Source organism: Calypte anna, chromosome 1 (genome assembly GCF_003957555.1).
Source record: "Calypte anna isolate BGI_N300 chromosome 1, bCalAnn1_v1.p, whole genome shotgun sequence".
NCBI lineage: Eukaryota > Metazoa > Chordata > Aves > Apodiformes > Trochilidae > Calypte > Calypte anna.
In genome coordinates this window covers 131367446-131384338 of record NC_044244.1, presented here as the reverse complement: position 1 = coordinate 131384338, position 16893 = coordinate 131367446, and the positions used below count along the sequence as shown (strand labels likewise).

Here is a 16893-nt window from a genome sequence, read left to right as displayed (position 1 = left end):
CAAAAAAACAGTTCTTTTCCAGCTCATATTTTTTGTTGCTTTTCCAGAACTACGATCAGTTGCAATTTACTTGTAAAAATGGAATGAAGTCTTCTTGCACCAAGTAGTTGCATCCAGGGCTCATTAGAAGATGAACAAACTTTGCAGCATCATCATAGCAGGTCTGAAGTATTCTGAAATGTAAATATTTCAATTGAATACCCAGAGAATTCCTCATGCAACCTTGTACAGACTTCTTAGAGCAAGACTTAGGAAACTGCAACCACAACGTCTAGCTCAAAAGCTAATTACAAATGTCAAAGTACATTCCAAATGAACTTAAAGCAGTACTGTTCTATACATTTACATTAAGGGAGGTAGATACTCCATATTACTGATTACATGAAAGGGTATTTTTCAGTTAGCATTGGAAAGAGAACTACAAAGAAGAAAAAGCATTTTTTCCAGAACTGGCATCTGAAAGTCAGGGCCATGGTTTTCACTGTTCTCTAAACAGCCATTTACCAAACACTTTAACAAATTCTATGAACACTACAAAGATTTGCTTGTTTAAGTGACGATTTACTTATATTTACCCAGATACGTCTGTTGTCAATGGCTGATTTTATGGGAAAGTGCTTTATTTCCCTTTACAAATTAGATCTCGTCCAAGCTTAAAATATCACATTTCCATAAAAATTGCAGTACTTCTAAAAAAAGAAATCCACTTACTTCCGCCACATTGCAACAAATTTATGAACTGACACGTCTCCTGTTCGTTCACCTCCAGCACAGTAGAACAAAGGACCTTTCCAATAAAGTGGGCATTCACAAGCCTAGAATTCAAATCCACATCAACTCAGTACATTGTCTGCTTATCTGAAAGTCACTCCCTAATTTGTACATCTTTCAAAAATTAAATTTTACAAGTCCTAAGCAGAAAACATTAAGGCACAGATTTTTTTTAAAAACTATTTCTGAAACCAACTGCAGCTTCCAAGATAATTAATTTTAAACAACTGCTTTAGGCTGAAATCCAAATATGGAAAGCAAAACATAGAACAACTTGCAGCATTCCTAATAGATGAATGCAGTCACATGTCTGTTCTGTCCACGTTCCAAGCAGCTGAACAGAGTCCCTGGTAATAAGCTCTGTGAAAGGGCTGGGTATATTTAAGCTGAGCTAAAGACAGCAGTTACACAACTTCTGAAGTAGAGCAAATTTGCCTTTGTCTGTCTCAGAGAGTGGCTCAGCTTGTCTGCATTCCTGCTTATGCTGGTACATCTTCAATCCAATTTCAAGTGGTAGGACAGCCTGCCCTGAGCAGCAGTATTTTGCTTCAGGACACATAATAGTTGCATGTTCACAACTTCAGTGCTCCCATATACTCATATACCCTATGTACAGAGAAGTGCTGCTTCTGTATTTGCCTCAAGGTTCCTCAGTCATTACAGCCAAGTACCTCTCACCTAAAACTGACTTTGACTTGGAGTATTCAGCTGTGCTGGCAGCTCTGAAACCTCCTGTGAATCTCAAGAATGTGAATACTGCAAGATGTACAAGGCCACTGGAGCTAAAGTACAGTGACTTCTCACAGAAGAGTTTCAACAGTACTTAAAAAATAAAGGATAAAGCAAGTTTGATGAATACTGTCCCCAGAGAGGCTTTTCCCTGTGCTCCAGGAGGGTGCCTTTTACCATTGAATTTTAGGTGATTGGACCCTTCCACCTTTCCTCTCAAGAGGGAAGGGTGTCTTCTATCTCTCTCTCTCTCTCTCTCTCTCACTTCCACGTGGAACACAAGAATTCTACCATTCACCTTAGCAGTTAAACACCTCTGGTGAGGCAGACAGGGATTTTCTGAACTCCTAGTCTTGCTCTTGTGAGAAATTTGTTTCTGTTTTCTAGATGCTGGACTTCAAATGCAAAGTGACTGGAACACAGATGATAGCCTGAGATTTATTATTAAGACAGTGACTTGCAGTGATATTTCAAGCATTGATCTAACAAAATGGAAATTTAAAATTTAAATTTAAATGGAAGTTAAACTAGCTTATTGTCTATTACATAGAAGTTAAAAAATATTTGCTGCTTTCTAAGATCAGTATTTTGTCACTCTGCTTGAAGTCTAAATTATATAACTCTTTGCTAATGATTAGAGGACTATTATCTCAAGATGCTGAACCATTCTGTTTTTAAAGGTCTTAAACAGTAGAGGCTCATGACACTGCTGAATGAGAAAAAGCAGTGTGGCCACCTGGAAACAAAATATATAATCAGTGCCTTTACTAGCAAACAGATTTACAGCAGAGAACACAGAACAGCATACCACATGCCCTTCAGTATTTGGTTGTTCATGCAACTGAAAATATAGTTCAAGTTTTGTTTTGATGTTTGTTTCTCTTTGTAAGCAAAACATAGGGCTATTTTGAGACATAGTTTAATGGAAAGACTTCCACACATAACTGTGCTATTAACTATCTTGCATATGTTGTCTTAGTGATACTGCCTTATAGGAGATGCAAACTCACAATACAAGAACACAAAGCACACAACTCATGTTTCTTTTCCAGAGGTGCACATTACCAAATCAGCCAGCCAGCAAACTCACCTTTGCAACCTTCCCCATGTCTTCCAATGTTGCCCTCTCATTTGGAAACTCAGAGAAAGTTTTCTCAATTTTGGCAATCACAGCATCTATATTCACTTTTTCCTTAGGACATCCTCGAGGAAAATAGAAAGTTGGAATGTTCTGACTAAGCGATGGCGGCAAAGTTTCTTCCTTCTTTGTCTGAACCTAAATAGATAAATACATATTTGACAGTCAGGTAGAAGGAAATAATGTATAACAGTAATCCTCAGATGACTTTAATCTTTTGGTATTATATGTTACAGTACACCTTCAAAAGGACTTCTGATAGGCTGAATCAACTATTTAAGAATGAGAACATAATGGAAAAATTCATGAATATTGCCAACACTTGTCATTTAGAAGGATTTCTAGGATGTTAAAAATTTAATAAAAACAACTACAGCCTTCAGCTTTCCAAGTTTCAAGATTAATATACTACACAGCTTCTTGGAGACATCTGAAATAACTCAAGTTATCAGTTTCAGAAGAAAAAACCCTTCAACTTCTAGCTTAACAGAAAGACCATGAAATAATTTGCTTTTGAATAACGTCTAGTTTTATAGCATCAAACTTTTGAAATAAGCACAACTTTGTTACAACCCACCAACCTCTTTCACTACAGTGAGTTATTTTTTTTTGTATTTTAAAGAATGCTTGACTTTTACAAAGATAGCAAGTGATTCTTGAAGAGGGATTTTTTTGCAAACTATACACAATTAAAGCACAAGATCCTAGAAATCTGTTTCTCAAGTATTTGTGATGTAATCTACTAGAAAAAAAAGCAGATAACCAATATTATCTATTTAAATGCATTTACCTTCAGAAAAGAATAATTTACCTTGTACTTAGCTTCCAAAAGAAAGCCCAAGAGGGTAGAACAACAAAGATAATGAGCAAAGGAACAACTGAGTTAACAACAGTCTACACTAACTTTACAAAAATTTACTTGCTCAAAATTAGCAATTAAACATTGAGTCCTCCATCCCAAGGCCACTGTTTAAATAGAAAAACCACCAGTTAATACTCTAAGGTGGCTTTAAATATATAAACCACCAGTTAATACTCTAAGGTGGCTCATCCTAGTCTTGAATATGTTCAAGACCCTGAATTCCAATTTCATTTCCAACTAGAATTCTGGGGGGGGGGGGGGGGGAGGAAGCCAAACCAAAAACCAAAACACCACCCCAAAACCCCAACTTTCATTTTATTCATAGCATTTATGTCAAAGTACCTGAAGATACCCAGCTTTTCTATCGCAATCAAAATCCTTTAAGTCCCTGAAAGAACTTGGTGCTTATGGACAGCATATTTTAATATTCAGGGTTCCAACCTAGGAGCCTTTATTGGAATGCTACACATACTGAAAAAAAGCCTTTCTTTCCCCTCCTCTGCATTTGAGCCAGCATTCCAGTTCACAGGGCGGAACTACCCCAAGTGAGCTACAAGTTTTAATTCAAAGAGGAAAAAAGTTACCTTGAATCCGTGGTACCTAGAATCACTTTTGGATCAAAATGAATTTGAATCAGTTTTAGAACCAAAATGACCTAGAATCATTTTCTAAGAAACAAATTACTGTTTTAGATACCACATTAGATTTCTGGTCTAGTTTAATGAAGCATCAGCTAGGATCAAAGTACCCCAGGGCAAAGAATCCTTCCGACCACAGACTTCCAAACTTTTGGGAAGAATATAGACAGCAACATTTTAGTTTTTAAATAACATTACCACAAGCACTAAAGTGGATTAACACCTTGTTTCATTTTAGTAAGTCAGCATCAGCACCTTAAGAAGCCTAGCTGTTACCCCCATGCAAAACCAGACTCAAGAGCTACTCCCTGGACTGGTACCACAGTCTGAGAGCTGACTTTTGAGCACCAGCAATCAACCTACTTCTACTTAACAGAATCAAACTCTTCTACTTGTTCCAAACAAAAGGTTTATTTTATTTCCCTTTTCCCCATTTAAAATATCTGCCTGGACAGTCATGTGAGTTGCTCAAATTGCCACTGAGGCAGCAGGGGTTCCAGTCCTTCAGAGATGCCCCATAAGGTGTGCCTCAGCTGAGAAAAAGCTAAGTGCCAATTACAGACTGCTAATGTCTTCTGAACATTTCAGGTAAGATGAGGTAAATCAGTGTTTCAAGAAAACTTAGTACAGACAGACAAGACATTGGTAAAATCCACAGCTAGTAAAATTTAGAGCCTCAGATTAAGCATCTTACTTTAAAAGGAAAGGTAGAGGCAGAGAGGTCTCAAAAGAAGAAGGGTTATCATTAGTACTACTTGCTCATATAAAACCTTACTTTTTTTTCCATACACTACTAATATACTTAAGATAATCAGGACACAATAAATTATTTCCTCTAACCCAGATTAAGAGTTGCTCTTAAATGCATGTGGGGATCTAAGGTCAGGATTTGTAATAAGGCTTATCCTAGTAGGACTAACTTCCTGGGGTGTTATTTAAAAGTTATAAAATAAAGGCCTTTATTTTTTGCCCTTTTGTGTGGTGTAAATGGACCGTTTATTTCAGACCATGATTGTGAGGAACAAGTTAAGCAACAGATTCAAAACTGAAGACAGACACGTAGGTGAAAAATATTTTTCAAGTGTCACAGTTTAACACTGGCCTGGCCCAAGACAAAAATATCAAGCTAAGCATGACTTTGAATTCAGCCTGCTAGTGTAAAAATACAATAAACTGTGAGGCACTATATTTATTCAACTCTAAAACCAAGTATAGAATACAAGCTTCTCACTGAGAGAAGCTCCCCTTATACTGAAAGATGTTGCCTATTTCTACATGCTCGTTTCTCAAAGTCAGTGAAAGAAACTATCAAATGCTTCATTTGCATTACAAAGTGTACAGTCACAATAATTTCTCATAGATTTATTTGCTGCCTACATGTAGGCATCTAGTGAGAATACCACCTTGAGCACAACCCAAAATGCCCTTGACTATTCCAGGAGGTGTCCAGCAGCCAGCTCAGAACACAGCTCTGGCTCTGCATCTGCCAGGCAGATGTCCTGAGCACTCTGATGCTTCTTCAGTGCCACTACCAACTTGCAATTAGACAACCTAATTGTACTGTTAATGTCAGGGTTAAGAGCCTGTACCAAAGAAAAAAAAAAAGGGTTGTCCAAAATTATCAGCTCCAACTAAAGCACTATTAAATTAGTACTGCATCTCCTCACCTTCTCAAGAAGGGCCAGGGACTCCTCCCAGGGCTGCTCTGCTGTTTGCTGTGCTTTAACAATGGAGAGCTTGATAGCAAAAGGGCTCTCAAAGCACACTGCTTTCTGTAATTTTGCCTAGCTACTTCTGTAGAATATATTCTGCATATATTGCATAGCTGATGAAGAGAGTCAGTTCTGTTATTTTCCAAAATACATTAACTGTGTAAGATTAAGTTGTTCTAAAATTAATTGTAATTAACTGATTTTCATTAACAAAACCTGCCAGAAGTCTGCTAGCACCAAATCTTTGAACTGAAAATCTGAAGCAACAATCCATTATTATTTTTACACAACTATTCAATTTCAGTGCCCAATTTAGCATTTAGAAAGTTATAAATATTTTCTTATGGCTTTAAGTTAAAACCTTTACTACAGGTACCAGTACTGAACTGAGAGAGACTGATTTGGTAAATGAAGATTTTCACTTAACTTGACAAGAAATAGCATAAAAAATATCATGGTTGGAATTAGATCTATAAGCTTGTAAATAACAGATGTGTACTACACTGTCAAGACTGAATAGTGCATTAAACTTTGCAATAGATAGATGTAAAGTGCAGAATCTGTAATTGTAAAGTTGCCACTGCAGTTTAAGTTTTACATGAAAGATGGGATTCCTTGAGAATTCCTTGCTTGTGCTAATGTAAGGAAACTTCCATAAGATTACACTAGAAGATATCACTAAAACATTTAATATACAACCAGTGTTCATTCCAGACATTTACAACCATAAGGACTGTCCACAGCTATCCAACTCTTGCCTTGATTTTTAGAAATGGGGAAGTGGAAGCTTATATCACAATGGTGCCACATTTCAAAGGGTACACTTCCTATTACAATATAGTACTATATTAGTAACCAGAGAACATGGATACACCTTGTTCCAAAGGGAGTTCAGTCCTCTTCCTCGATGGGGTTCTTACATCTACCAACAGGCGAGTTGCACATGGCAGATAACTTGATTCCATACAAAAATAACAGTGGGAATTTTAAAACAAGGTATCAATTTCCCTCTTTCTCAACTGGAAGAGCTGACACTGTGATTGAGTTATTCAGCAATAGGACTTAAGATAAAAACAAAGGGGGGGTGGGGTGCTAGGTCTCAGGTATTTCGAGACTGTACTCAGTCAAGTCTAAGTACACCTTTGCACATAGACCCAAACTCACTGAAACCCACAAAAGGGTTGAATATGTGGACTGAAATGTGAGAACTCACTTTAAAAAGGATTTGCTAGAAAAGGAGATCAGGTGAATGTTTAGGAATGTAGTTTTTTTAGCTTACAGATTAAGACACAAGCATATTGAACTGCTTTGGTACTTGCATGGTTTTGACATGACTAAAGGAAAAGATAACTTTGTTCAGAAATGCAGATGTTTCCTAATATCTGATAGACACCAATATCTGTTATGCCTGCTTCTCTGAAAAAAAAACCCAACAACAAACAAACCCCACAACAATTTAAAACCTATAAGAGAGTTGGCATTCAGCTTTTGCTGTACTGTATTATTTGATAAGAATTTTCATAAGAATGTCCAATTAGAAAAAAGTCAATGGGTCAAGACCATATGACCCAAAAAAATTCCACCTCCCATTCATCCCAAACTTAATGTGAAGCTTTTACTATGTGAAGTGTTTACTAAGAAGTCTAGCAACACAATTCCAAACAAAAATTTACATTGAATGCTGGAAATATTACAAAGAAATGCCTACCTATCAAACAGGTAAGCATTTGGTTTAAATTCTTGGCATTTTTAATTAGGGAATTAAAAAAAAAGGAATACTGCACTACTTTTCAAATGTGCAATGTTCAAGTTAATTTACTTCTTCAAAAGACTGGGATATATATTCTTATATATCCCACTTTAAGCTAATGTTATCTGGGTGAAACAAAGTGCATAATAAGCTAAGAGGATTTTCTGCAGAGGCATGCTACTCATTCTTTTAGATCCCAATATCCCTGAACCCATGCACATACAATGCTTATAAACCACCCCACAAAGGCAGATACTGCATGAAATTCCCTGATATACAACAGAAACCCATTAGAGCCTCATCCTGCCTGGCCTTAAAAACTTCCAGGGATAAGGCTTTGAGCCCCTCAAGCATGCTCAAAAGGAATACATGAGCAGCCATGAACATCTGTTTTTATAACTTACAGTTTAAGTCTGACCAATAAAATCACAGGAATATTTATTATTTAGTTTACTATCTATTTGATTGCATAGTGAAACTCAGTATTTTCCTCTATATAATCAAGTGACATGATCAGTGGCTTTATGGAATTTAAATCTTAAAATCTCAAAAAAAAACCAAGTAAAAAAATCATATGCTACTACTATCTAGAAAATGGCTCCGTCTCATTTGGAAGGAAGACACAAATTTATAAAAATCTGTTCCTGCACTTCAAATATTTCAGCATGTTCAAGTGCCTTCAAAAACCTGCTTTCAGGATAGGTGAGGTAAGCTTACTACTAGACCTTCTCTCAGTGCAAGCCCAGAAGGATATCTTATGACACCAGCTCTCCTGACCTTGTGGAAGACATTCAGATTTCTAAGTTAGTGATTTTTTTTTCCCTTGTTGTCTCTGTAATCTTCATTAGCCTCTTTCTAGCCAAACTAAAAAGGCAGATTGATTATTGCAAGACTTCATTGACCATACCACTTCCCATTCAGCTTGATATGCTTACCAGTAATTTTTTCTCCTTGAAAGATGGTCCTTTGACAACTGAAAGCTTCCAAAATGTTTTTTTTTCAAACTAGGTTTCTCTAAAATCTAGCTATTGCCTGGAAAATCACTTTAAACCCATAATTTAATCTGAAATCTTAAATAAATGTTCAGAGCACAGAATAAAGCAAGATAATCCACACACTCATGCTGCATCTTCCCACACTTCTGCATAAGGAGTTTACTGACTTTGTGTCAGTCCTACTGTTAATGCAGCAGTTTTGTGAATTGCCTCAGGTAACCAAGACAACTAAAACAAAGTTAAAAAAAAATTAAACTTTCCTTTAATCTGATCTCACAGTTGATTCCATTTAGAAGCAATATGGTTCTGATGCTGGTATAATGAAGATTAGAGGAATACTGTGGAATATATTGTCTGAAATAAGCTTATGTTAGGCTTAAACCCTTGCTGAGATCATGATGCATCTTGCCTTAGTCAAGAAGTTAAGACATATGTGAGTGATCAAACTCAGACACAACTACAGAGAATAAACCTGTGCTTAAAGAGGCAGAGTGCAAAATTCTTTCCTCTGGCAACAAATGATTTAGTCCCAGTTGCTTCTTCCTATCCTGTACTTCAGTTTACTGCCCTTCAGTCACCATCTGGCAGCTGTTTTTTGGATGTGCCATAGAGACTAATTTTATCATACATGCTCTTGTTTCCTTTCCACAGTAAGAGATAAACATCTATTAATTTCCATCCTGATGCAGTTTTTGCTGTTAACTTTAACTCAGATCAGTTCTGACCCAGTTTATCTGGAGTAATTCAAATTTGTGCTACAATGACAGGAAGGAAATGGAAAAATAAATACACTATTCCACAAAATTCCAGCCATATACCGTTAAAAGAAAAAAAAGTACTTCAAATTACACTCTTTCAGATCTTAAACATACTGATCACCTGAATTAACACAAAGGAGCAACCCTCCCAATGCAGCCTGTGTCCCAGTTAGCAATTTCATGTTCACCTTCAAATTCTAGTTCTAAAACTAGTTTCTTGGCCTAAAAATATATACAATTGCTTACTTGTTATAAGAATATAAAAACAGCTCTAAGAAAGGAAAACCTTTTGTATATTTAAATTATTTGTCAAGACTGCTGTGTTCCAAAGTTGACAGTGTCGACAATGTCACTAAGTTGAGATAAAGCAAATGGGAAATCTAACCAAACAGTTCCCTCTTCTGTCTACTGACAACCTGAGTCAGGCAAATCCCTTCCTAGTTTGGCAGCAAAATTACGAACAGCTCAGACTCATCTAGGTTGGAAAAGACCTTCTAAGATCATTGAGTCCAGCCACAAACCTACGCTATCAAGTTCACCACTAAACTTTGTCCCTGACCACCACATCAACACATGTGTTAAATAACTCCAGGGAAGACGACTCCACCACCTCCTTGGGCAGCCTGTTCCAGTACCTGACAGCCCTTTCAGTGAATAAATTTTTCCTAATATCCAATCTAAACCTGTCATGGAAAAACTTGAGGCCATTTTCTCTTGTTCTATTGCTTGCTACCTAGAAAAAGAGACTCCCCCCCACACACACACCTTGCTACAACCTCCTTCAGTTAGCTGTAGAGAGCATTAAGGTTTTCCTCCTTAGCCTCCTTTATCTACAGACTAAACAACCCCAGTTCCCTCAGATGCTCCTCAAAGTATTTCTTCTCTAGACCCTTCACCACCTTTCTCACCCTTCTTTGGACAGGCTCCAGCACTTCAATGTCCTTCTTCTAGAAGGGCCTAGAAATGAACACAGTACTTGAGATTTGGCCTCCCTAGTGCTAAGCTAGTTGATTTAAGTGATTTTTTTTAATGTATTTTTAAAAATCACTCAGCATCAAATTCTACTACACCTCTAGTGCAGTAGCTCTCTATTAATATAGCCCTTGTTTACATCAAATATCAAGTTAAATGGCAAAACACCAATCCTTCAAGAATGTTCCTGGTTAACAAGTGGCTGGAATGCAACTTGTGTTAATTTTACAATTTAATGTTGTTGGAAAATTCCACTTATTAACCAATTAATTCTGATCTATTTCAGCACTGAAGTACTTTTTGTATAGTAACCTCTGATTTAGAGGTTGTTTGCTACCTGAAACTCACTCTCCCCATATTTTAAGTCTCAAGACATACAAGTAAGAATTAGTTCAGCTAGTTACTCTTAATTACATGATAACTAGGGAAAGAAGCATCCCACCAAGTCTGAGATTTCTGTGGTAATAGATAGTGAGACTTTTAAGATAATCCAGTGATAAAGCTTGAAGGATTCTTTCAAAACCTTTTGACAATGGCACAACTATCACTTTTCCGCTTTAATTTTGCCAAGCTATATTTAAACAGCCAAAATGAACCTCAAGAGAAGGCCACTAGATGGAATTCTGTGTTCAAAGTATTTTAGCAGAGCATGCAAACTTTGCACCATCTACACAAACCTGTTTGGGATGGTGTCTTAATTATCATATAGGAGGAGATGGTAGGTAGTGGCATTCAGGAAAAGTTTCCACTCAAAACTATGAAATACTTTGTATACACAGTACCTTGCCATTAAAATGGGAAACACATTCAACTGAACAAGTACCCAAATAGAAATACAAAGTTGCATGAAAGAAAAGACATGAATACAGAGAATCTTCCAAATGGTCAAATACTCTTTTTTTACTAATTCAGTGAAGACTGAACCCCGAGATACAGCAGCATTACTTTTCTGCATGATATCCAACCATGACAATGTCTTTACCAACCTCCTCACTTGCAGTAATACATAAGCTGTGCTAACAGAGATCTCACTTGAATTCTACAACTCCAAATACCTTGAGTCTCCTGATCTGCAGTTTGATATTCCAAGCTGACCTAGACCTGCAAGCCACGATGGGAACTGGAGAATACTATGGCAAATTCATTATTTCTGTAGAAGCACCTCCAAATGTGTCTCCATGCTTCTTTTTTGGTACAGTCACAGAAAGCTTCAGCATCAAAAAAGCTCCAGCTATGCATTTAAAGAACTTAAAGATTTATTCAGAAATACCTGGGGGTGAGGGTTGTTAGGAAAAATGAAGAGGTAGCTACCTCCCCAACAGCAAAAGACAGCCTTCCATGTAATACATCATCTATTGACTAACAAAACTTAAAGTCTTTAGAGTCAGGATCCTATTAAGAGTCTGGTGTGACTGACCAGTGAAAATGCTATTTGCGTCCTCTAGATGCCCTGCAGATTCTCAAAAGGAAAAAGGTACAGATTAGAAAATGGAAAAAAACAAATTCTGCAGAAAATTCTACCCTGTGAAAGCTGTCTACATTTTGCATTAAGACTGAAATGGTGTAAAAATATTAGTCATCTGCTGTGAGCTGTGGTCAAGCAGCCTCCATTTTATGAATTGTGTCCCATCAAGTATACTGGTCATTAGTATACACAGTTTGTCATATAGCTGGAACTTTCTTGGAAAATACTCCAATTCTAGATTAAATCCCCATTCCTTTTCTTTACCAGTATATTCTGATGCCCCAACTGTTTTTAGGAGACAAGCTGGTAATTATGATGTACTAGGATGATCTTTTGATTGAACACAGACAATGGACCACACTTGGACTCACTACCTGCAAAGAAGTCACAACTACCTAAACATTATTCTAATGGGGAAAAGCTGACAGTCACTTACCTGAGGCAATTCTAACATTTGTCTATGAAAAAGAGCCCTTGTCAGGACAGGCCATAATTTTAATATAACCAGTAACAAACAGGGTTAAGGCAGACATCCATTTAATTCTCATATATGTTTGCCTCCCTCTATGTTCACAACAAAACAAGTTTCAATCACACAATAGAATAGATCCTACCAAAAATCCACTCAAACCAGAAAAATACCAACAAGCTCAGCCTTGTTACTGAGCTGCAGAGTCAACAATTGGAACAAGTATTCTGTCAACTTCTTGTTTGGCAATGCCCCAGTTTTCATTTGGACAATTGTGAAAACAAATTCATAGCCCTCTGATATTGTAGAAGATGAAGGACATTTTATATGGAGATGTGCTGAGCTGTTTTGGGCTTTCTAGCAGAGAAAGTACTACTGTCAACAGTCATAGAACATCTACTACAATTACTAATACTACTAATAAAAGTATGGGAAGTATGTTAAAGTGGAAAAAAGTGAGTGAAATTTATTTGAAAGGATAAAGAAATCAGAACTCTTTAATGTCTAAATTGCTGGATCAAAAAAACCCAACAACATAACTGCAGAGGAAACTGACATCTAGACTCTTTAGTCATGTATTCAAGGAAAGGAAGATAAAACAAACTAGCACCATACTGGCTTCTCTACAGAAACAGTGCACTGTTGCATAAATTTATTACTAGCCATGAGCGCTCAAAGAAGCTGCTACCAGAGGGCAGTCAACAAATTTTAAGTTCAAACCAGAGTCTCCACTCCAGAAGTGGTAAACTAACACTTTGCTTATAGCTTCCTTTAAGAGGCTAAAGCTTAGGACTTGGCAATCCATTAGCAAGGAACCATTTATGAAAAACCTTTCATTGTAACTAGCAGGTAGCTTTTATATTTCATCTTAAATGCTGGCATCTGCTCCAGAAAACTGGCATCTTATCAGGAAATCAGCATCAAATCAGCTAGTCACAAGGAGATTTCTATTCCCTCCCCATACCTCCCAGCAAGTGTTTGGGTTTTGTTCCTTAGAAAAGCATTTGTTTGTGTGATGTAAAGCTTATGTAAAATGGATATTAAGTCCTCCCTCTGTGGTATTCAAAGGTCTTCTAGTGATAACAAATTAGAAAATCAATGCTAACAGGAAAGCTGTCCTGCCAGAGATCTCTCATAGTTACACATTCTACTTCAGTGACTTTAGCTGTAAAACTAACTGCCTCGGTTAAATTTTTCTAAGTTCTTTTTACCTCAGAAATGGGAAAATTATCTTCATGACTGGAAGAATCGGTGTGCCATAACACAACCACACATCAGCCCAGCACACATTAACACCTACGGGCACTGTATTTGTTGCGGTCTTGAATGTGCCACAAGCATTTCTGAAGCATTTCAGTAAGAGCCGAGCACAAAAGTGATTGAGAGGCACTAATGTCTGAATTTACTTCGCTTGGAAGGAAAGCCAATCTTGTGAGGCACTGCAGAAGTGGAAGAAATAGTTTTCATAGAGTTGACATAAATAGCACGTGTAAGCAGCATTTAGTATCACTAACAGGTGGCCACAGAACTAATAGTTCTCCACTTTCACACTGAGGTGTGAAGCATACAGCTACAGGAATCACCAAGTAGTAACTGTAGATAAAGGTATAATGCAGTTAAAGTATCAGAAAATACATCAGCACTTAGCTCTGGCATTGACATTCAGAGATTTAATTCAAGATTTGTCTTCAGGTACAGTCAACTTTCCTTCTTCCGCCCTTCCCCTTTTTTTGTGTGTAAATGATTTCATTCAGTACAAATTTACTTGAATTTAAGAAGTCTAGTTTTTCAAGTTAGAACTCTACTGTTTTATAACATGGTGTAGCCTCTAAGTACCAAAAAAACCCAAACCTATTTTCCTAGTGTAGCTAACAATGAGTTACATGGATATAAATCATGTCACTGTAGACCAATGTAATTTATTGTGTTATAATTTTGTTTCCAAGTTCAGACATACTTTCCTCACGTAGCCTGGGTAATGATGCTGCTTATATTCCAGTTGTGACAGGGAGAGATATCACCAAAAACACTAAAACAGTCTGCTCACCTATCAGTAGGTAATAAGCCTCTCAGTTCTCATCTTTAAGTTGCCAGTACATTTCACATGGTCGTTAAGTTCCTTCTCTTTCCAAAGTTTCAGAGAAATTTATGACCAAGATGGACATAGAGCCTCTACAAGTGCTGCATTTCCATTTCACTATAATGTGTAGGTGTTAAAGTTTTAAGCACTGGGAGAAGACAGACTTAATTGCATAAAAGTCACTAGAACTTATCTTTTCAAAAATTCAGTTTTCCAAAGTAATAGAGAACACTTCAACAGTTGTGTGTTGTTTTAACTCCCTTTAGAGAAACCAGTCTTTCCAGAAAGCCCTATTTTGCTCAATTTTATCAGTTTTCATTAATAAATGCAACTACTAAGAAACCGGCTGTTCCACTACTTTTCAGAACCACCCACCTCACTACTGGTTGTCTATTTAAAGATTTTCATGAACCTTGATTTGCTACACTCCAGTGAGCAAACCCTTCCAAAACACAGGGGATTACCTACACAGATTACTTACAAATTACTTGCATAGCTCTGTGGCAAAAAGCCACTGCCTTAGAATTTGTAGAACCTGTGGAAGGCCAAGTCACTCCAACCTACCTCAGCAGATGTTGAGCAACATGTTCTTTAAGAGAAAGCTTTAACAGCATTAAACCTCTATCAAAACTGCCAAGATAAGAAAAAATATGGGTGTAAAAAAATATAGAAAACCAGCTTGGCTTTCCTTTCTTCTTGATTTTAGAATTTAATTTTACATCATATTTTGTAATTATTCTGTGTGAAAGCCTGTATTACAGTGGTACAGGAGGCTGCATTTGCACTTAGTAAACAAAATCCTACAACAGCTCTAAACAATCTAATTTCAACAAAGTATCTTCAATGATAATGAAAAGCTGTTCTTTGAAATGCATCACACCCACAAAGACAATTTGAAATAAACATTAACTGTCAGGTAGAGAATTTCCATCTTCTATACCAACAATAAACAGCACTTACAGCTTTAAGCTGTTTCCAAGAAAGTCTCCTTAAAATCATGGAGTTATTTAAAAAAGGAATCTTGGATAAAATATTTTTTATCAACTTGGGGGAAGACAAACATCAGATTTTAGTTTTATACCCCCATCAACACCATTTTGCCCATAGAATTTTGTCTGTAATATAGAATAATATACGTTACTATTATTATACTTATTATAAGTGCCATTTACTCAAGAAGTGCAAGTATAGCTAAAAATGTCAAATATTTATTCATTGCCTGCATTGTAAATTTATATTCAACAGCATGCTAAACCAGAAAAACCCCCAACAGATTAGACAAGCTGTTTTCTAAAGTACTTAGTTGCTTGCTTGTACAGATGCATTACCCTACTACATTGAAAAGTTTTCTAGATCAGTGTAAAAAAGCCTGGAAAAGTACAAGTGATCCAACTATCACTGGATGAAAGACAGACCAAGTTAAGGCGCACCTAACAAAGTAATGTGTTTGTTTACAACAGGATGACATTCTAGTCTAAACTTGCTTCATGGTCTGAAGTACCTAAATATTAACCAGTACAGCTAGTTTTTAGTATTTAATATAGTATTTTCTTCTCCTTCTGCATCTAGTCAACAAGTTGTCTTCTGTCTCCAGAATGTTGAGTCTTCAGCATGAAAGATTCAAGTTGTAAAATCCTTTCATTCACAACTTTCTACTGAATGGCAAAGAACAGCAGGTTCAGCCCTTGCATTCTGCTTTGCATAAAGTAATAAACATTGCTTATATAGCTCAGCTGAAAAAAAAACCCCTGCATTTACAATACAGAAGGCAGAAGGAGAGCACATTTTTAGGGTCATAGGGTTCTACAGCCCTCTTTTGAAGGTCACCTGAAGGGACACTAGTACACTGAATTCAAAATCAAGTAGCAGACTATATTTAGACTGATTTTAATATAATCTATTTTTATTCAAATGCTAAACATTTCTTAATTTAAAAAGGGTAAAAAACTCCGTGTCACACATATCATCACTGACATACCTTTAGTACATGAATTAGAAAAAAAGGGTGAGGTAAGGACAAAGTGAATGCTTTCACATTCCACCAAAAGCCTTAAAGTTGTGCATTAGAAGAAATATCACCTTTCAGGTTTTTTCTGGTATAACAGTTGTAGGCTATATCTCCCCTCCAAAAAATAGTACCTTTGAACGTTTACTCTGTCAGTAGATTTCTTACTAGTTATTCCTTTAAAATACTTCTCTTCTCAGTTTTGGGAATGCTGGATGGATTTAACTGCCTGCTGCAAAACAGCAGTCCAAAATAAACATCTAAAGGAATTCAGGATTATCATCTAAGTATGAAAACACCTTTTAAAGTATTATGTATGAGTAGCAAAGTTAGAGCCTATTTCAAGTGTATTTTATATGCCCAGTTCCCATAAAGGGTAAACAAACACCCTGTGGAAATGCATGCAGATTATGATCCACTGCATATGCCTGTGCAAACATCACACGCTTCAGTAAACTCCCCTAATCTTTTGTTTGCAGAAAACTACCCCACACACAGTCTAAAACACACAGGAATTCATATATGAAATAGACAAGCAAAATCCTGCTA

General features: G+C 36.7%; 1 protein-coding gene across 2 annotated transcripts in view; it reads right to left on the bottom strand.

Moving 5' to 3' along the window:
* Positions 1-16893, bottom strand: part of PPP2R3B (protein phosphatase 2 regulatory subunit B''beta) — a 47465-nt gene that overhangs the window by 17262 nt on the left and 13310 nt on the right. For both annotated transcript variants that reach the window (XM_030450436.1, XM_030450442.1), the window contains exons 2-4: positions 2591-2776; positions 712-815; positions 71-173 (exon numbers count right to left, since the gene is read on the bottom strand). In XM_030450436.1, the coding sequence (XP_030306296.1) occupies positions 71-173; positions 712-815; positions 2591-2776 (393 nt within the window). The remainder of the gene's footprint in view (positions 1-70; positions 174-711; positions 816-2590; positions 2777-16893) is intronic.